The sequence below is a fragment of the Olea europaea genome, unplaced genomic scaffold (assembly GCF_002742605.1).
Source record: "Olea europaea var. sylvestris unplaced genomic scaffold, O_europaea_v1 scaffold3632, whole genome shotgun sequence".
Lineage (NCBI taxonomy): Eukaryota > Viridiplantae > Streptophyta > Magnoliopsida > Lamiales > Oleaceae > Olea > Olea europaea.
In genome coordinates, this window is record NW_019255562.1 from 85,179 (window position 1) to 97,413 (window position 12,235).

The 12,235-nt window shown below is 35.5% G+C and overlaps 2 protein-coding genes across 2 annotated transcripts; one reads left to right on the forward strand and one right to left on the reverse strand.

Moving 5' to 3' along the window:
* The first annotated feature begins 1,422 nt into the window (after positions 1–1,422).
* LOC111386615 (mitochondrial outer membrane protein porin of 36 kDa-like) lies at positions 1,423–5,901 on the forward strand. The gene is made up of 6 exons (XM_023011083.1): positions 1,423–1,573; positions 1,715–1,782; positions 2,416–2,526; positions 4,111–4,197; positions 4,461–4,669; positions 5,270–5,901. Exons 1-6 carry the CDS (start codon positions 1,525–1,527, stop codon positions 5,574–5,576), a joined length of 831 nt encoding a protein of 276 aa, XP_022866851.1. The 5' UTR covers positions 1,423–1,524; the 3' UTR covers positions 5,577–5,901.
* A 278-nt stretch (positions 5,902–6,179) lies between these two features.
* On the reverse strand, positions 6,180–12,009 carry LOC111386623 (probable serine/threonine-protein kinase PIX7). The gene is made up of 6 exons (XM_023011091.1): positions 10,927–12,009; positions 9,819–10,153; positions 9,580–9,715; positions 8,439–8,575; positions 8,231–8,354; positions 6,180–7,192 (listed from the first exon to the last, which is right to left on the reverse strand). Exons 1-6 carry the CDS (start codon positions 11,111–11,113, stop codon positions 6,672–6,674), a joined length of 1,440 nt encoding a protein of 479 aa, XP_022866859.1. The 5' UTR covers positions 11,114–12,009; the 3' UTR covers positions 6,180–6,671.
* Between the last annotated feature and the right edge of the window lie 226 nt (positions 12,010–12,235).

The window sequence follows — 12,235 nt, forward strand, 5'->3', positions numbered from 1 at the left end:
AATAAAGTAAGGGCCACCGTTGTTTTATTTTCTTGGGAAAAGTTGAAACTTTTTGAGTAGATTCAAAGGGTCTGCAGCAGCTTTACTTAAAACTCCTAATTAGTATATTTTTTATCCGATGTATTATTGGATATTAATCCTCGGACAATGCTAAGAATTTCCATTAGAAGAAGTGGACCGCCTTTCTTTCAGCGTGTGATACAAGTATATAAAGTTCATCTCTTAGCCCACCTTTATTTCACCATTATAACTAGCAATGTTAAGGTGCTGTAAGCAACCAATCTAAGCGATTCCGATCTTTATTATATATAATCCATTTATAGCCATTAGAAAACATAATTAATAAATCTATTAAGAATTAGTTATATAATTTATATATTATATATTTCGTCCAAAATATATTTACTAAATAGTGACAAAATTGATTGAATAATGTTGTATAGTAATACTATTTAACATTCCTCAATGATTTTGTGCGACATTTAAAACATTTTTAGTGATGCTTTATAAGGGAATCAAATTTATTATAACAACAATAATTTAAATAAATATGATTTATTTATTTTTTTGATGAGAACTTTTAATCACAATCTAGCATATTCTTCAATAGAACACTAACAGAATGTTTTCACAAATGGTGATAGGGTTTCATTTCATTTTACACATGGTGACCTTAGTTGCGAGGATGGATTATAGTGATCATAGATGGGGGAACCTTTCAAAATGCTTTGTTGCGTGTAGTCAATGAGCTTTCGAGACAAAGTATAATGTGATGATGTATACAATTTAACTCACATAGAAAAAAGGGCGGGAAGGATTTGCGGTTGGAAAGTGATTCTATAAATGTGGTCAAAGCGTTGGAAACCAGTGGAATGACGGGAAGCTGAAATCAAGACGTATGTCTCACATGAATTTTGAAATGTCATACATGTTTCAAGAAAAGCAACAAAAGGACCGATGCTCTTGCCACAGACACAAGCGATCGAATGGTGGAACCACCATCCAAATTAACGTGTGAGTTTTATGTCTAATAACGTGTTGGGTAGACTTTGTAGAGTTCAATTCGTTACGTTTATTTGAAACTTTAATTTATGAGTAAACCCAAAAGAACGGACACTACCTCAAAAAGCTAAATGAAGGATTTTTCTTTTCTTCTTTTAATGATAGCCGAAGATACTAATTCCAATAACAAATTAATTTTTCTTCAAAAAAGTTAATAATATTGGAAAATAAGTAAAATGGAAAAAAATAAAAAATAAAATTACACCAGTGGCATTCGTGTTTGAAAAATCAACGGTCAAAATAATTTCCTTTTTTTTTTTGCTTTTTTTTTTTTTCCCCATTACAAACCCTACCGTCGACATACACGCCGCGAAAAAAATAGGGTCATGGATGTAATTGAACTATTAACAGCTAACCATATAAGGCAAGACGAACCCCCTATTTCTCATTTTCTCTCTCTAAAACACTCTCGTTTCTCTCTCTAGCTTTCGGTTCAAAAACAGAATAAATCAAGAAACAGTAATGGTGAAGGGTCCAGGCCTCTATCCTGAAATTGGAAAGAAAGCGAGAGGTAAGTAAATTTCATGGGTTTGTTTTGTATGAGTGTATTTATGTTTATTTGTGTTTTTTCGCTATGAAATTTTCGTTAATTTTTTGTAATTATAACGTGGTTTCGGTGATTTTAATTAAATTTTATTGGTGGGATTTTCAGATCTTCTTTATAAAGACTACCAGGGTGACCATAAATTCGCTCTCACTACGTACGCCTCAAATGGAGTGGTGAGTTATGTGTCTTTCTTCATGTATAATTATAAATGTATGTATATATATAAATCTTGTTTGTGTGTATATAGATGGCGTTGTATATGTGCGTCTGTTGGGGGTGGGAGTTGCATGCATGTAGAAGATAATGAAGGGACCAATGGATTTGATGAACGAAATTCTACTGTTAAAAACATTTTTGTTCATACAATATAATTATTTGATCTGTATCCATTTTAAGGAGAAATGTCAAACGATTTCCTTGTTCCCTTTTTTTTTTTTTTTTTTGGATTTTCCCTAAAGCGATCCTTGTATAAAAATTTCGGATTTTTCTTCTTCCATATCATACATATTTCTTATATTTTTAAGTATCTTGAGAAAGATTTTTATAAATTTGTAAGTTTGTTTATTAGTTTGTGTACACGTATTCAAACTTGGAAGGTATTTAATTACTTGAGATCTCAATAATGCAACTGCCATTGTGGCGCTTGTTCAACATTGTGATTTATACAATATGTAATCTCATCATCGATAACTCTGGATGAACAAATAATACATTTCTTTGCCATTTTGATGGTTATTGGCGGTTGCAGAAGCTACTTTCATGTTCTATATGTTTATTTTTTCCCTACAATTTGATTTATACATCAGGCCATTACTTCATCTGGGACCAAGAAAGGTGGGTTGCTTTTAGCAGATGTTAGCACTCATCTGAAGCACAACAATATCACAACTGATGTAAAAGTGGATACCAATTCCAAAGTAAGTCAAAATACCTCACTTGATGCTTCTTGCGATTTGCATAAGTAAGCCATGTTTCAAGGTTTATTAATCATAAGTGCATTATTGGATACTAATCTGAGCTTATGTATTGTCGAATTTTTTTTATCTACTTATTTACAGAATGTTTAGTGGTGCGATAGTAATTTTTTACACTTGTTTACATGATTATTTGTTTCTTTATCTTTCTCTTCGACTGTATTGCATGAATATTACCATAGTAGACTTATTAATAAGACAACTTCCAAAGACAAGCAACTTGAAAATTTCCAAGTTAGTTCAAGGTTGTTGATGTAAATCTAATAGGTGCTGGATAGCCTGAATGATACTAGAATTTTGCCATGCATGGTCTGTCCTATGTTTTGGCGTCGTAGTTGTGTATCATCTTTGGCTCTGGTGCCAGCTAATTTATGTGGCAGGCGAGGTACCAAAGTTATGGGAAACTAACCCCAAATGGAACTTGACTTGCCAGCCCGAAAGACTTGATTATCTGGTGAACCACAAGATGCTGAAGTCCAAGAAGGCGGCCGAACTTTCAAGAAATTAGCTCTTCTCCCCACTTTTATCAGTTTATCTTTGCATGCGTCAGCTACCTCCTGGAACTAACATCAAAATTAGGCTGGACAACCCCCACCCCCTATAGACCTATTACTTAGTGGGATTTTCATTAGGTCTGCTTCAATTCAAGAGGTGGGGATATCTCTGGTATGTAGTTTTTATTATATGTCATTGTGCATCATCATTAAGTTATTTATTGGCTTATTGAAGCGCATAATAACTCTATTATAGTAGTATTTATGTCAATACCTTAATGATTTTTGAAGTCTCTTTCTCAGATTGATTGATTTTGGTGTTGATAATATGTTTATGCTATTTTGTTGTCTACTTTGGTTCTGTAACGTGGCAGACTGGATTCACCTACCATTGCCTGACCAATACCATATAATGCTAAGATTACTTTTACATATTAAAGTTCAAGGTTTGATTTTTGATATGTAATATCTTGATTTTATTATGCAGTTGATTTACCTATCAACTCGCTTTCCTGGATTCTGCCCCCCATTTTCCCGATTTAGAAACAGATAGTAAAACGGCGTTCTTTGCTGTCATCACAGTTATCCTTCAAATCAAATTATAAAATTTATTTTTAATATTCACCTTTCTCTGTGGTTATCACATTTATTTGTCCTTTTTTGCTCTCTCCGCATTAAATCAACGTATTTAATTTTGTAAATGCATTACAGAGAGCCACCACCATGGTCGGCTAAGCTTAAAAAAAAGGAGCAGAAGTCCTTTTCTGGGAAAGCGAATAAAGACTAAATTTCAAAAAGCAAGTTTTTGAAATAAAAATTCCCGAAAAGGTACCTTCTAGTAAGTTTAGCCAGACACGATCTAATATACTAAGAAGTCATGTTGTGTAACTTTATAATATTTTATGGATATGGAGAATTCCTTTTCTATCTTTCTTTTATCTTTTTCCTTCTTTTGGGACTGTGTGGTCAGATGACAAACTTCATTGTAATTGAAATTTGATTCTTTTCCTCAAACGGTTGTCTGGTCATGTAGGTTCACACAACCATCACCGTGGATGAGGCTGCTCCTGGAGTGAAGGCTTTTTTTAGCTTCATCTCTCCAGATCAAAATTCTGGCAAGGTATTTATCCTCCTAGGTGTGATAATTTAAGTTAATATTTTTCTAGAGCATTGTTAAAGCTTTGTTGGTTCCTTGTGCTGTCCTCGAGTGAATTCTATTTTAATGGGTATTAAACTCTAGTCATGTTCGGTACGGAGGATTAAATAGTATTGAACAGACCGAGGAACACAATTTAAAATCTCTATTATATTGTCAAGTTCTACTCAGTATTGTGTACCAAATGTGCACGAGCTATCTCTGACTTCTCGAAATGTTGGTAACAGTTGGAGCTTCAGTATTTGCACGAGTATGCAGGAATAAGTACTAGCCTTGGCCTGACTGCAAAACCCATTGTCAACTTCTCTGGTGTTACTGGGAACAATCAGGCTGCCTTTGGGACAGATATCTCGTTTGACACCTCTACTGGGAACTTCACCAGATGCAATGCTGGAGTAAATTTCACCACGTCCGACCTGATTGCGTCCTTGACGTTGTGAGTAACTGCTCTACTTGTTGGATAGGTAGACCTTACAATAGTGGACACTATTAAAGAAGAAAAACGTTAAAATATTATCTGTTTTACTTACTAACTACATACCCTCTCATTTCAAAAAAGAAACAAGAAATATTATAGATGTCTAACTAGCTGTATCTCGGTGAACGTGGGTACTACCTCTCATTTTATAAACCTCCTAATACTTTACTGCACATACTTTTGATGAGTTCCTTGCAACTGTCACTCCCCCTCTCCGCAGACTTTGCTTGTCTTTGCTTTGCATGTTTGTGAAAAGCAGAGAGTGTTTTGCGTGTAGTTTATTGCTAGTGACTAGTGCTAAAGCTATTTCTGTTCATGTTCTAGTTTGGTGTCATAGCTCATGTTTCCTCCATAGAATTCATTAAGCAAACAAGTACCAGCATTCCATTTCCTTGGCTTCTGTCAAGAATTATTCTATGAGTTCTATTGGCAGAACGGAAGAGAAGAAAGATTTCTAGTTTTCCTTTTATCAGGGGACACCCAGATATGGCAATGATGAGTTCGTCTGTTTTTTCAGTTTTCTTTCTTGCATGACAAGATGGCTGTTTTTTTATATAGGAATAACAAAGGCGAATCGCTTACTGCATCCTACTTCCACATGGTAAGCCCAATGACCAATACTGCTGTTGGAGCTGAGTTGACCCACAGCTTTTCGAGCAATGAAAACAGTCTCACCATTGGGACACAACACTCGTTGGATCCTTTAACTGCAGTGAAAGCTTGTGTAGACAACTACGGGAAGGTATGTGCTCTTATACAGCATCAATGGCGTCCAAAATCGCTTGTTACGATCTCAGGCGAAGTGGACACAAGGGCAATAGAAAAAAGTGCCAAGATTGGATTGGCTGTTGCTCTCAAGCCATGAAGTTGAGCATTTTGCTATTGAGGTTGGTGGCATCGTGTTGAGATGCGGAGTAATAAGGTAGATAGTGTTGATTCTTGGAAGCCCTTGTCTTCTTTGTAGACTTTTGATGTCTTTTAATATGGTCTTATATTTTTCATATTCAATGGGTTTGGATTGTAAAAATTAAAAATAAAATAAAATTACAGGGTCATGAACTAGAATGTCTTTTGGATTTGCTGCACAGATGTTGATAGCGGCTCGATTGTTGAGCTTAAATTCCATTATTGTGCAACATTTATTGATGTTGCTTATATATCACGGTAATAAGGTCGTTGAACATTATGTTTGAACGGAATTAGACTGCATGTCAGAGAGTCCATGTTTTATTTAGACGGGGGGGGGGGTGGACAGCAAATGAGACGCATAATTAAATTTCTTACTTCTCTAGCAACTCAAATCAGTTAATTTTTTGAGCATCAACAATCTGTGTAATTCTCTTCTGACGTTTGTAGGGAGTATTGAAATTCACTGAACAATCATGTCAAGTACTGCATGCCAAACAATCACTTGAGAACAAAGCATATCACTAGTATATACACGTATCAATATGTAACACTACCAACATGCGACGCCTTCTCAAATCACATAGATGTCATCATCCAAAATTGAACAGTGCACATGATGTATCATAAATGAGAGAGAGATGTATCTTACATGAGAGACACCTTCTCAAATCACATAGATGTCATCATCCAAAATTGAATGGTGCACATGATGTATTGTACATGAGAGAGAGATGTATCTTACATGAGAAAGATTCTAACACGATAAAAAATTACTCCATTAACTTCATCTCCATTTACATTACATTCTTCCCCCTGAGAGCACCTTTAACAAAGTGAGATGGATTGGACAGTAAGATAGCAAGATTTGAAGTTTTGAATTTCTCTTACTTAGTAAATACTGTCCAATACTATTCAATCCACTTTACCAAGCATGCCATAAATGTATACTCTTGTTACTTTTTTAGTAATCTATGGACAATCGCCAACAAAATATATCCATATCCAAGAATGTTAGGAGGGTAGGAAAAGAAACAGAGATTTCCAAACCATTCTATGGTTTACTGTTTGGTTTTGGTGAATTCCGACTAAACTGATAACGATACGGCGAAGCTTGAGAACCATTTGGTATTGAGAGGCTTCTTGGATGTTGCTGCCCATTTCTCAAGAATGATCCTTGCGTTCTAAGGACATTTTTAACATTTGGACTTGACCCAACACGCTCAGTTTGCATGGTCTGAAAATAGTACGATGAGCTCGCCATGTCCTTCAGACTTGGCAAAGGCTTCAAGACTTCTATAACTTCACTCATCAGAGGCCGGGCTTTGGGATCCCGGCTAAGGCAGGACGCAGCCAACTGTGCAGCTTTTTGGGCACCTTTTATACTAAAGTGCCCCTCGAGCCTAGGGTCCATTAGACGATAAAAGCGTTTCCGCTCTCCCAGATGAGGCCTAGCCCATTCCACAAGGTTATGCTCCCCATTAGGCCGATTCTTGTCCATTGATCTTCTACCTGTGAGCATCTCGAGCAATACAACACCAAAGCTATAGACATCACTCTTTGAGGTAAGATGCCCTATAACAGAAAAGGATAGAATCCAATCAGAATAAATAGAGATGTCATGCAAACCCTGAAGAATTATTCAAGGCATCTAACGAACATGAAAAATCCCAGATCAAGTTCAAACATTCTCAACCATAAAATTTGGATACACCTTTACTATTAGAAACATTTTCAAACATATATTTTGCAGAGATGAATTCAAACCCAATCAAGGATATCACACGTGATAATGGATAAATATTAAGCAAGACCAAATAAAAATATTAGATTGCCAACATTTCTCTTGCCCAAGTGAATTGCATTGGGTGGGAAAACATCTAGCCTACTAAGCATACTCTTCCCATGTTTGCTCAAGACCATGATACATTGCTAGAAGGATATAGAATGACATAAGGCAGCATGTCCAATAAACAAGCAATAAGTTCGAGATAAGCATAAGATACCAATCCATAACAGCCTTCACGACACCTTTTGAGTAGAGAGACTGTACTAGAATTGAACAAGCAACACAAAAACATGAAAAATACAGGGGTAGTTTGGATGAAATATCAGAATTTTTGCACCACCACGAACAGCATAGAACAATTTCATCACAGCTGTCATTGGCTCAGTTCATAGTATCTTAATAAAAGTATTTTAGTAGAAAAGTGAAATTAACAATAAATAGAAGAGAAATACACATTTAAATAGACAAGATTCCTATCCTATCTAGAAGTTGACCTAGGAAGTTTTACTTTTACATAACATTCAACCATTGAGTTGTTGCAGTAATTCTACCAGAGCAAATGAGTGATACAGAGCAGGAAGGGCCTTCAGTCACAATTGTATAAGATTCAAAGCGGAAAACACCAGGTCAACTAAGGCTGAAGTATAGTGTTAGATAACAAGATTTCCAATTACTTAAGAAATTGCAATGGAACTATTCCTTTATTCTATAGGTTTTCTCTAGTTATCTTTCTTATGACTCTCCATTCTCTTATTCCACTTCTTGAATCCTTGTCCTTTTGGTAGGAGCATTACTTTGCAGTTAAAGATGCATAAAAAATTCACCTGTCATGACATATTCTGGGGCAGCATAACCATAGGTTCCCATCACGCGGGTAGAAACATGTGTTTTTCCTTCATCTGGAGCATCTTTAGCAAGTCCGAAATCAGAAAGTTTGGCATTATATTCCTGAAAAATAAGCTATTATGTTAATTCATATATCAGGAAAATGCATTTTCCAAGAATGTAGTTTGCCAAGCGTAGGGAACTTACAGCATCCAACAGGATATTAGACGTCTTAAAATCACGATATATCACGGGTCTTTCTGCTTCTTGGTGAAGAAAAGCAAGACCCTTTGCAGCACCAAGAGCAATTTTCATCCTGATAGACCATGGAAGAGGCAAAGACCCTACATATTATAATGATTCAATTAGCGGAACGTTGCTACATTGGTGAAACACAAGTGCTCTAGCACTTTAAATGTGAACCAATAATATTATAATATTAGTTTCATACTGTCTTTTGAAAGGAAAATGTCATTTATATGTCCAACAGAAAATGCTCAAATGCAGTGAAAATGGAAAAGATTTGAAGCATCAGAATCTGATACCGAATAGGGGCTTTCACCTCCACTCAAAATTTTAAATAGATGCTGCTTCATCACAGATATCAGTCTGTCATCAGTAAAACTTACTGCTGCTTCCACTTGCACGTATTTTAATCTTTATTTTATCAAAAAAATTTCTTCAAGAAAGTAGGATTTGATAAGTTTTTTTCTCCAACCAAGACTAAATTTGGGTCATTATGCAAATATACTAGTCTTTATGTTCCAATCCAAATACATTACCCCAACATGCACCTAGGAAAATGCAGCTACTATGATATATTGAGATGCAGGATTGTTCCGGAGTTTGTCAAATGCAAACTAAAAAGTGAAAAACTTTCAATTGGAATTCACCATGGTTTATTATCAGACTGTGCATCAACACACTAAACAAGAAGAATATGCTCGCTGAACAATGAAACAAAGAATTGAAGAAAGTAAAGTATCGTTAAATCCGACCCTGTTTGGCTAACCGAAGTTAGAATTTAGACCATAAAATACAAACTAGCAACTGAACCAAAACTTTCAGTGCTGCGTATCATAAAAATGGTTCGGAACTCCAACTTGACAAATATAGAATTCTAACCTACACAGTTAATTTACTAAAAATGGAAGTAAGAAAAATAGATATTTCATTATTTAGGGAAAGTGCCCAGGACTCCTGGATTTTCAACCAAATTCCATGGAGATAACTCGCTATAAAATCTCACACGGGAAATTGACCAAGATTCTCTCAAATGAATCCTATATGACATAACCTGAACTCCAACATCCATGCAAAATACACTGGAAGAAGTTTCAATACATACTTCTGAAAAGGTGGTTCTCCAAGCTTCCCCGAGGCATAAACTCGTAAACTAACAGCCTCTGATCTTCTTCTATACAGTAACCAATTAATTTAACCAAATTAGGATGGACAAGATCACCGAGAAAATTTACTTCAGCCTGCCAAAAATAATTTGTAATTTCAGATAATCCAAACAAAATAATACGAATAAAACAGGACTGACAGCTACTTCAAGAAAATCATATTGAGAAAGCATCAAACCAGCCATTCTTTATGACCCTGAAGTCCATCATGATTGAGTGTCTTCACAGCTACAGTAAGTCCTGTTCCAGGCTTCACCGGTGCCGTCCCATTTTCTTCAATCCACCCCTTGAATACACAACCAAATCCCCCTTCACCAAGAAGAGATTCAGGTCTAAAATTTCTTGTGGCCAGCTTCAGGTCATTAAATGTGAATTTTCGAAGCCGAGAAGATACTTTAAGTTCCTCTTCAAGTTTGAAGCTGGAAGATTTGCTTTCAGCATTGCTTGTCGTGGTGGATGGAAGTACCAGGGAAGCTGGTTGGTCTCTGCTAGTATCGTTCGCTGATTTACTTTCTGTTCACACACAATGAAGCAATAGATAAGAAGAAAGGCATACTCATGATTGGAAAGGTCTACATCGGCATTGTCTGGCGTAGCATGCGGTATATCTTGCCATATGTTAATAGGACTAAACTTATTCAACTAAGTTAATGGAGATAATATCTGGTAACGAGGCAACAAGTATTAGCAATGAATTGACAGCAACGATTACCATTTCTAAATGTATTTAGTTCAATATTATGAAACTTCAAAACAAGTAACATTAACTATTTTACCAAAATTTGATAGCACCTAAAGTAAGCTCATTCTGCACAACATGACAAGCAATGTGCTAATAAGTTTCTGACAACTTTAAATTGTAAACATTGCACCTTAAGCTATTCACCTTGTGTCTGCAAAAGGATTACACAAGAAAAAAAATTTAATTCTTGTTATAGTTACAATTCTAGGAACAACAAAAAACATTGATCAGCATCCTTAATCATAATAGCTCTCTAACTATATGCTCACTATACATCAATAATTTTTGTTGCAATCACATAAATGTGCTAAAATGTTGTCATTAGACTACCTAAGTAATTGGATATCCAATCAGACACAAGATTTACAATAAGGTATCAAATATCCCAATTTGCAAATCTAGCTGTAACATACAACTATAACAAAGCAAAAGAGAACAAAAATAGATATCAAACCAGACTAACCAATGGATAAAGAATGAAAGTAATAATAATATATGAATTTTAACTTGGACTATAACGCTTGAAAAATGAGTAAATGATTACCGCGGGCACTGATGCCACTAATAGAGGTATCAACTTTAGATCTTGAACACATACAGCTGCCAATATACCTCAACTTAACCCAACACCCCATCTCCTCCACAGCATCATCATTTTTCTTCTTCTTCCTCCCCTTTGATTTCACCACATCCCAAGATTCTGCCTTCAAGCTATCACCACAAAGTCCCATCTTTAACAAACCTAGAATCAACAAAAAACAAGGAGCAGCGGCTGCCCACTCTGCTTTTCCTTCCGATGAGGATTCGAGTGTACCCAAATCCCAATTTCCACCCAACCTCCTCCTAAAGAAAATTTGACAAATAGTACCTCACTTCCAGTCCTATTCCCTCCTAAACCCCTAGAATCAGCTAAATCAAGCCAAACGTGTCCCAGAAAATCAGCAAGAGATAACAAAAGGCCACCTTTCACCCACTTCGAAGAAAACCCAAATATCCAAACTAGAACAGGTGACTTTCTTCTCTTCAAGAACCAGTTTTTACTCAAAAATCCACAAAAAGAAATTCAAAAATAGCTCAGCCCAATACGCAGGATCAGCTAATAAAACATCCTTCGTCCACTTTAAAGATTAACCTGAATTCCTTAAAAGATTACTCATCACTCTTTCCACTCCGAGAACCACTTTTTTTCTTAAGAAAAAAAAAATCCCAGATAAAAGGGATGAAATAACTTGTACCCAGTTGAAAAAATATTGGCTGAAAATTACATTAATAGGGCTCGAAAGAGCTCAGTGATTGCAGATCACATGCTTGACATTCAAACAATAAAACTTTACCCCTCGGCTCTCTGCAACAAGCAACTCTGTAATCAGATAATAATAATAATAATAATAATAATAATAATAATAATGATCTCAGTTCGAAAAGTATAACAATTGCGACGCCACCACCCCAGAAATGTCTGTTCTTCGAAAGGATATTGGAATCCCAACAAAAGACTCAAATATGCTGACCTATTCAATGCTCAAAAGAATATTGATGAAAATTGTACTGATCCTATTTTAATCATCAAACGGTATTTTTCATATTTAATCAATTGCGTGCAATGTGTATGTACGTAATTTATGACTGTATATAAAAAAATTCTTTATCGTACTTTTTAATAGAATCAATGACTAAAAAGCAAATGGGAGGCTGCCCGGAGAACATGGGCAGGAAGTTCGAGTGTCACAAGCACTCTTTTAAGCAATTTGTATTTTTCAAGGTGTATTTTAAGGAAAATAATTCCTTTTTGTGGGACGTAATTACTACGTAAATAGCTATTACTGACCTACGTAATATTTATAATAAAATTT

Coding starts and splice junctions, on each gene's coding strand:
- LOC111386615 (XM_023011083.1), top strand. CDS start 1,525: ATGGTGAAGGGTCCAGGCCTCTATCCTGAAATTGGAAAGAAAGCGAGA. Junction 1,574..1,714: donor AATTGGAAAGAAAGCGAGAG/GTAAGTAAATTT, acceptor TGGGATTTTCAG/ATCTTCTTTATAAAGACTAC. Junction 1,783..2,415: donor CGTACGCCTCAAATGGAGTG/GTGAGTTATGTG, acceptor TTTATACATCAG/GCCATTACTTCATCTGGGAC.
- LOC111386623 (XM_023011091.1), bottom strand. CDS start 11,113: ATGGGACTTTGTGGTGATAGCTTGAAGGCAGAATCTTGGGATGTGGTG. Junction 9,716..9,818: donor AGGGTCATAAAGAATGGCTG/GTTTGATGCTTT, acceptor TATTTTTGGCAG/GCTGAAGTAAATTTTCTCGG. Junction 8,576..9,579: donor GGAGAACCACCTTTTCAGAA/GTATGTATTGAA, acceptor TATAATATGTAG/GGTCTTTGCCTCTTCCATGG.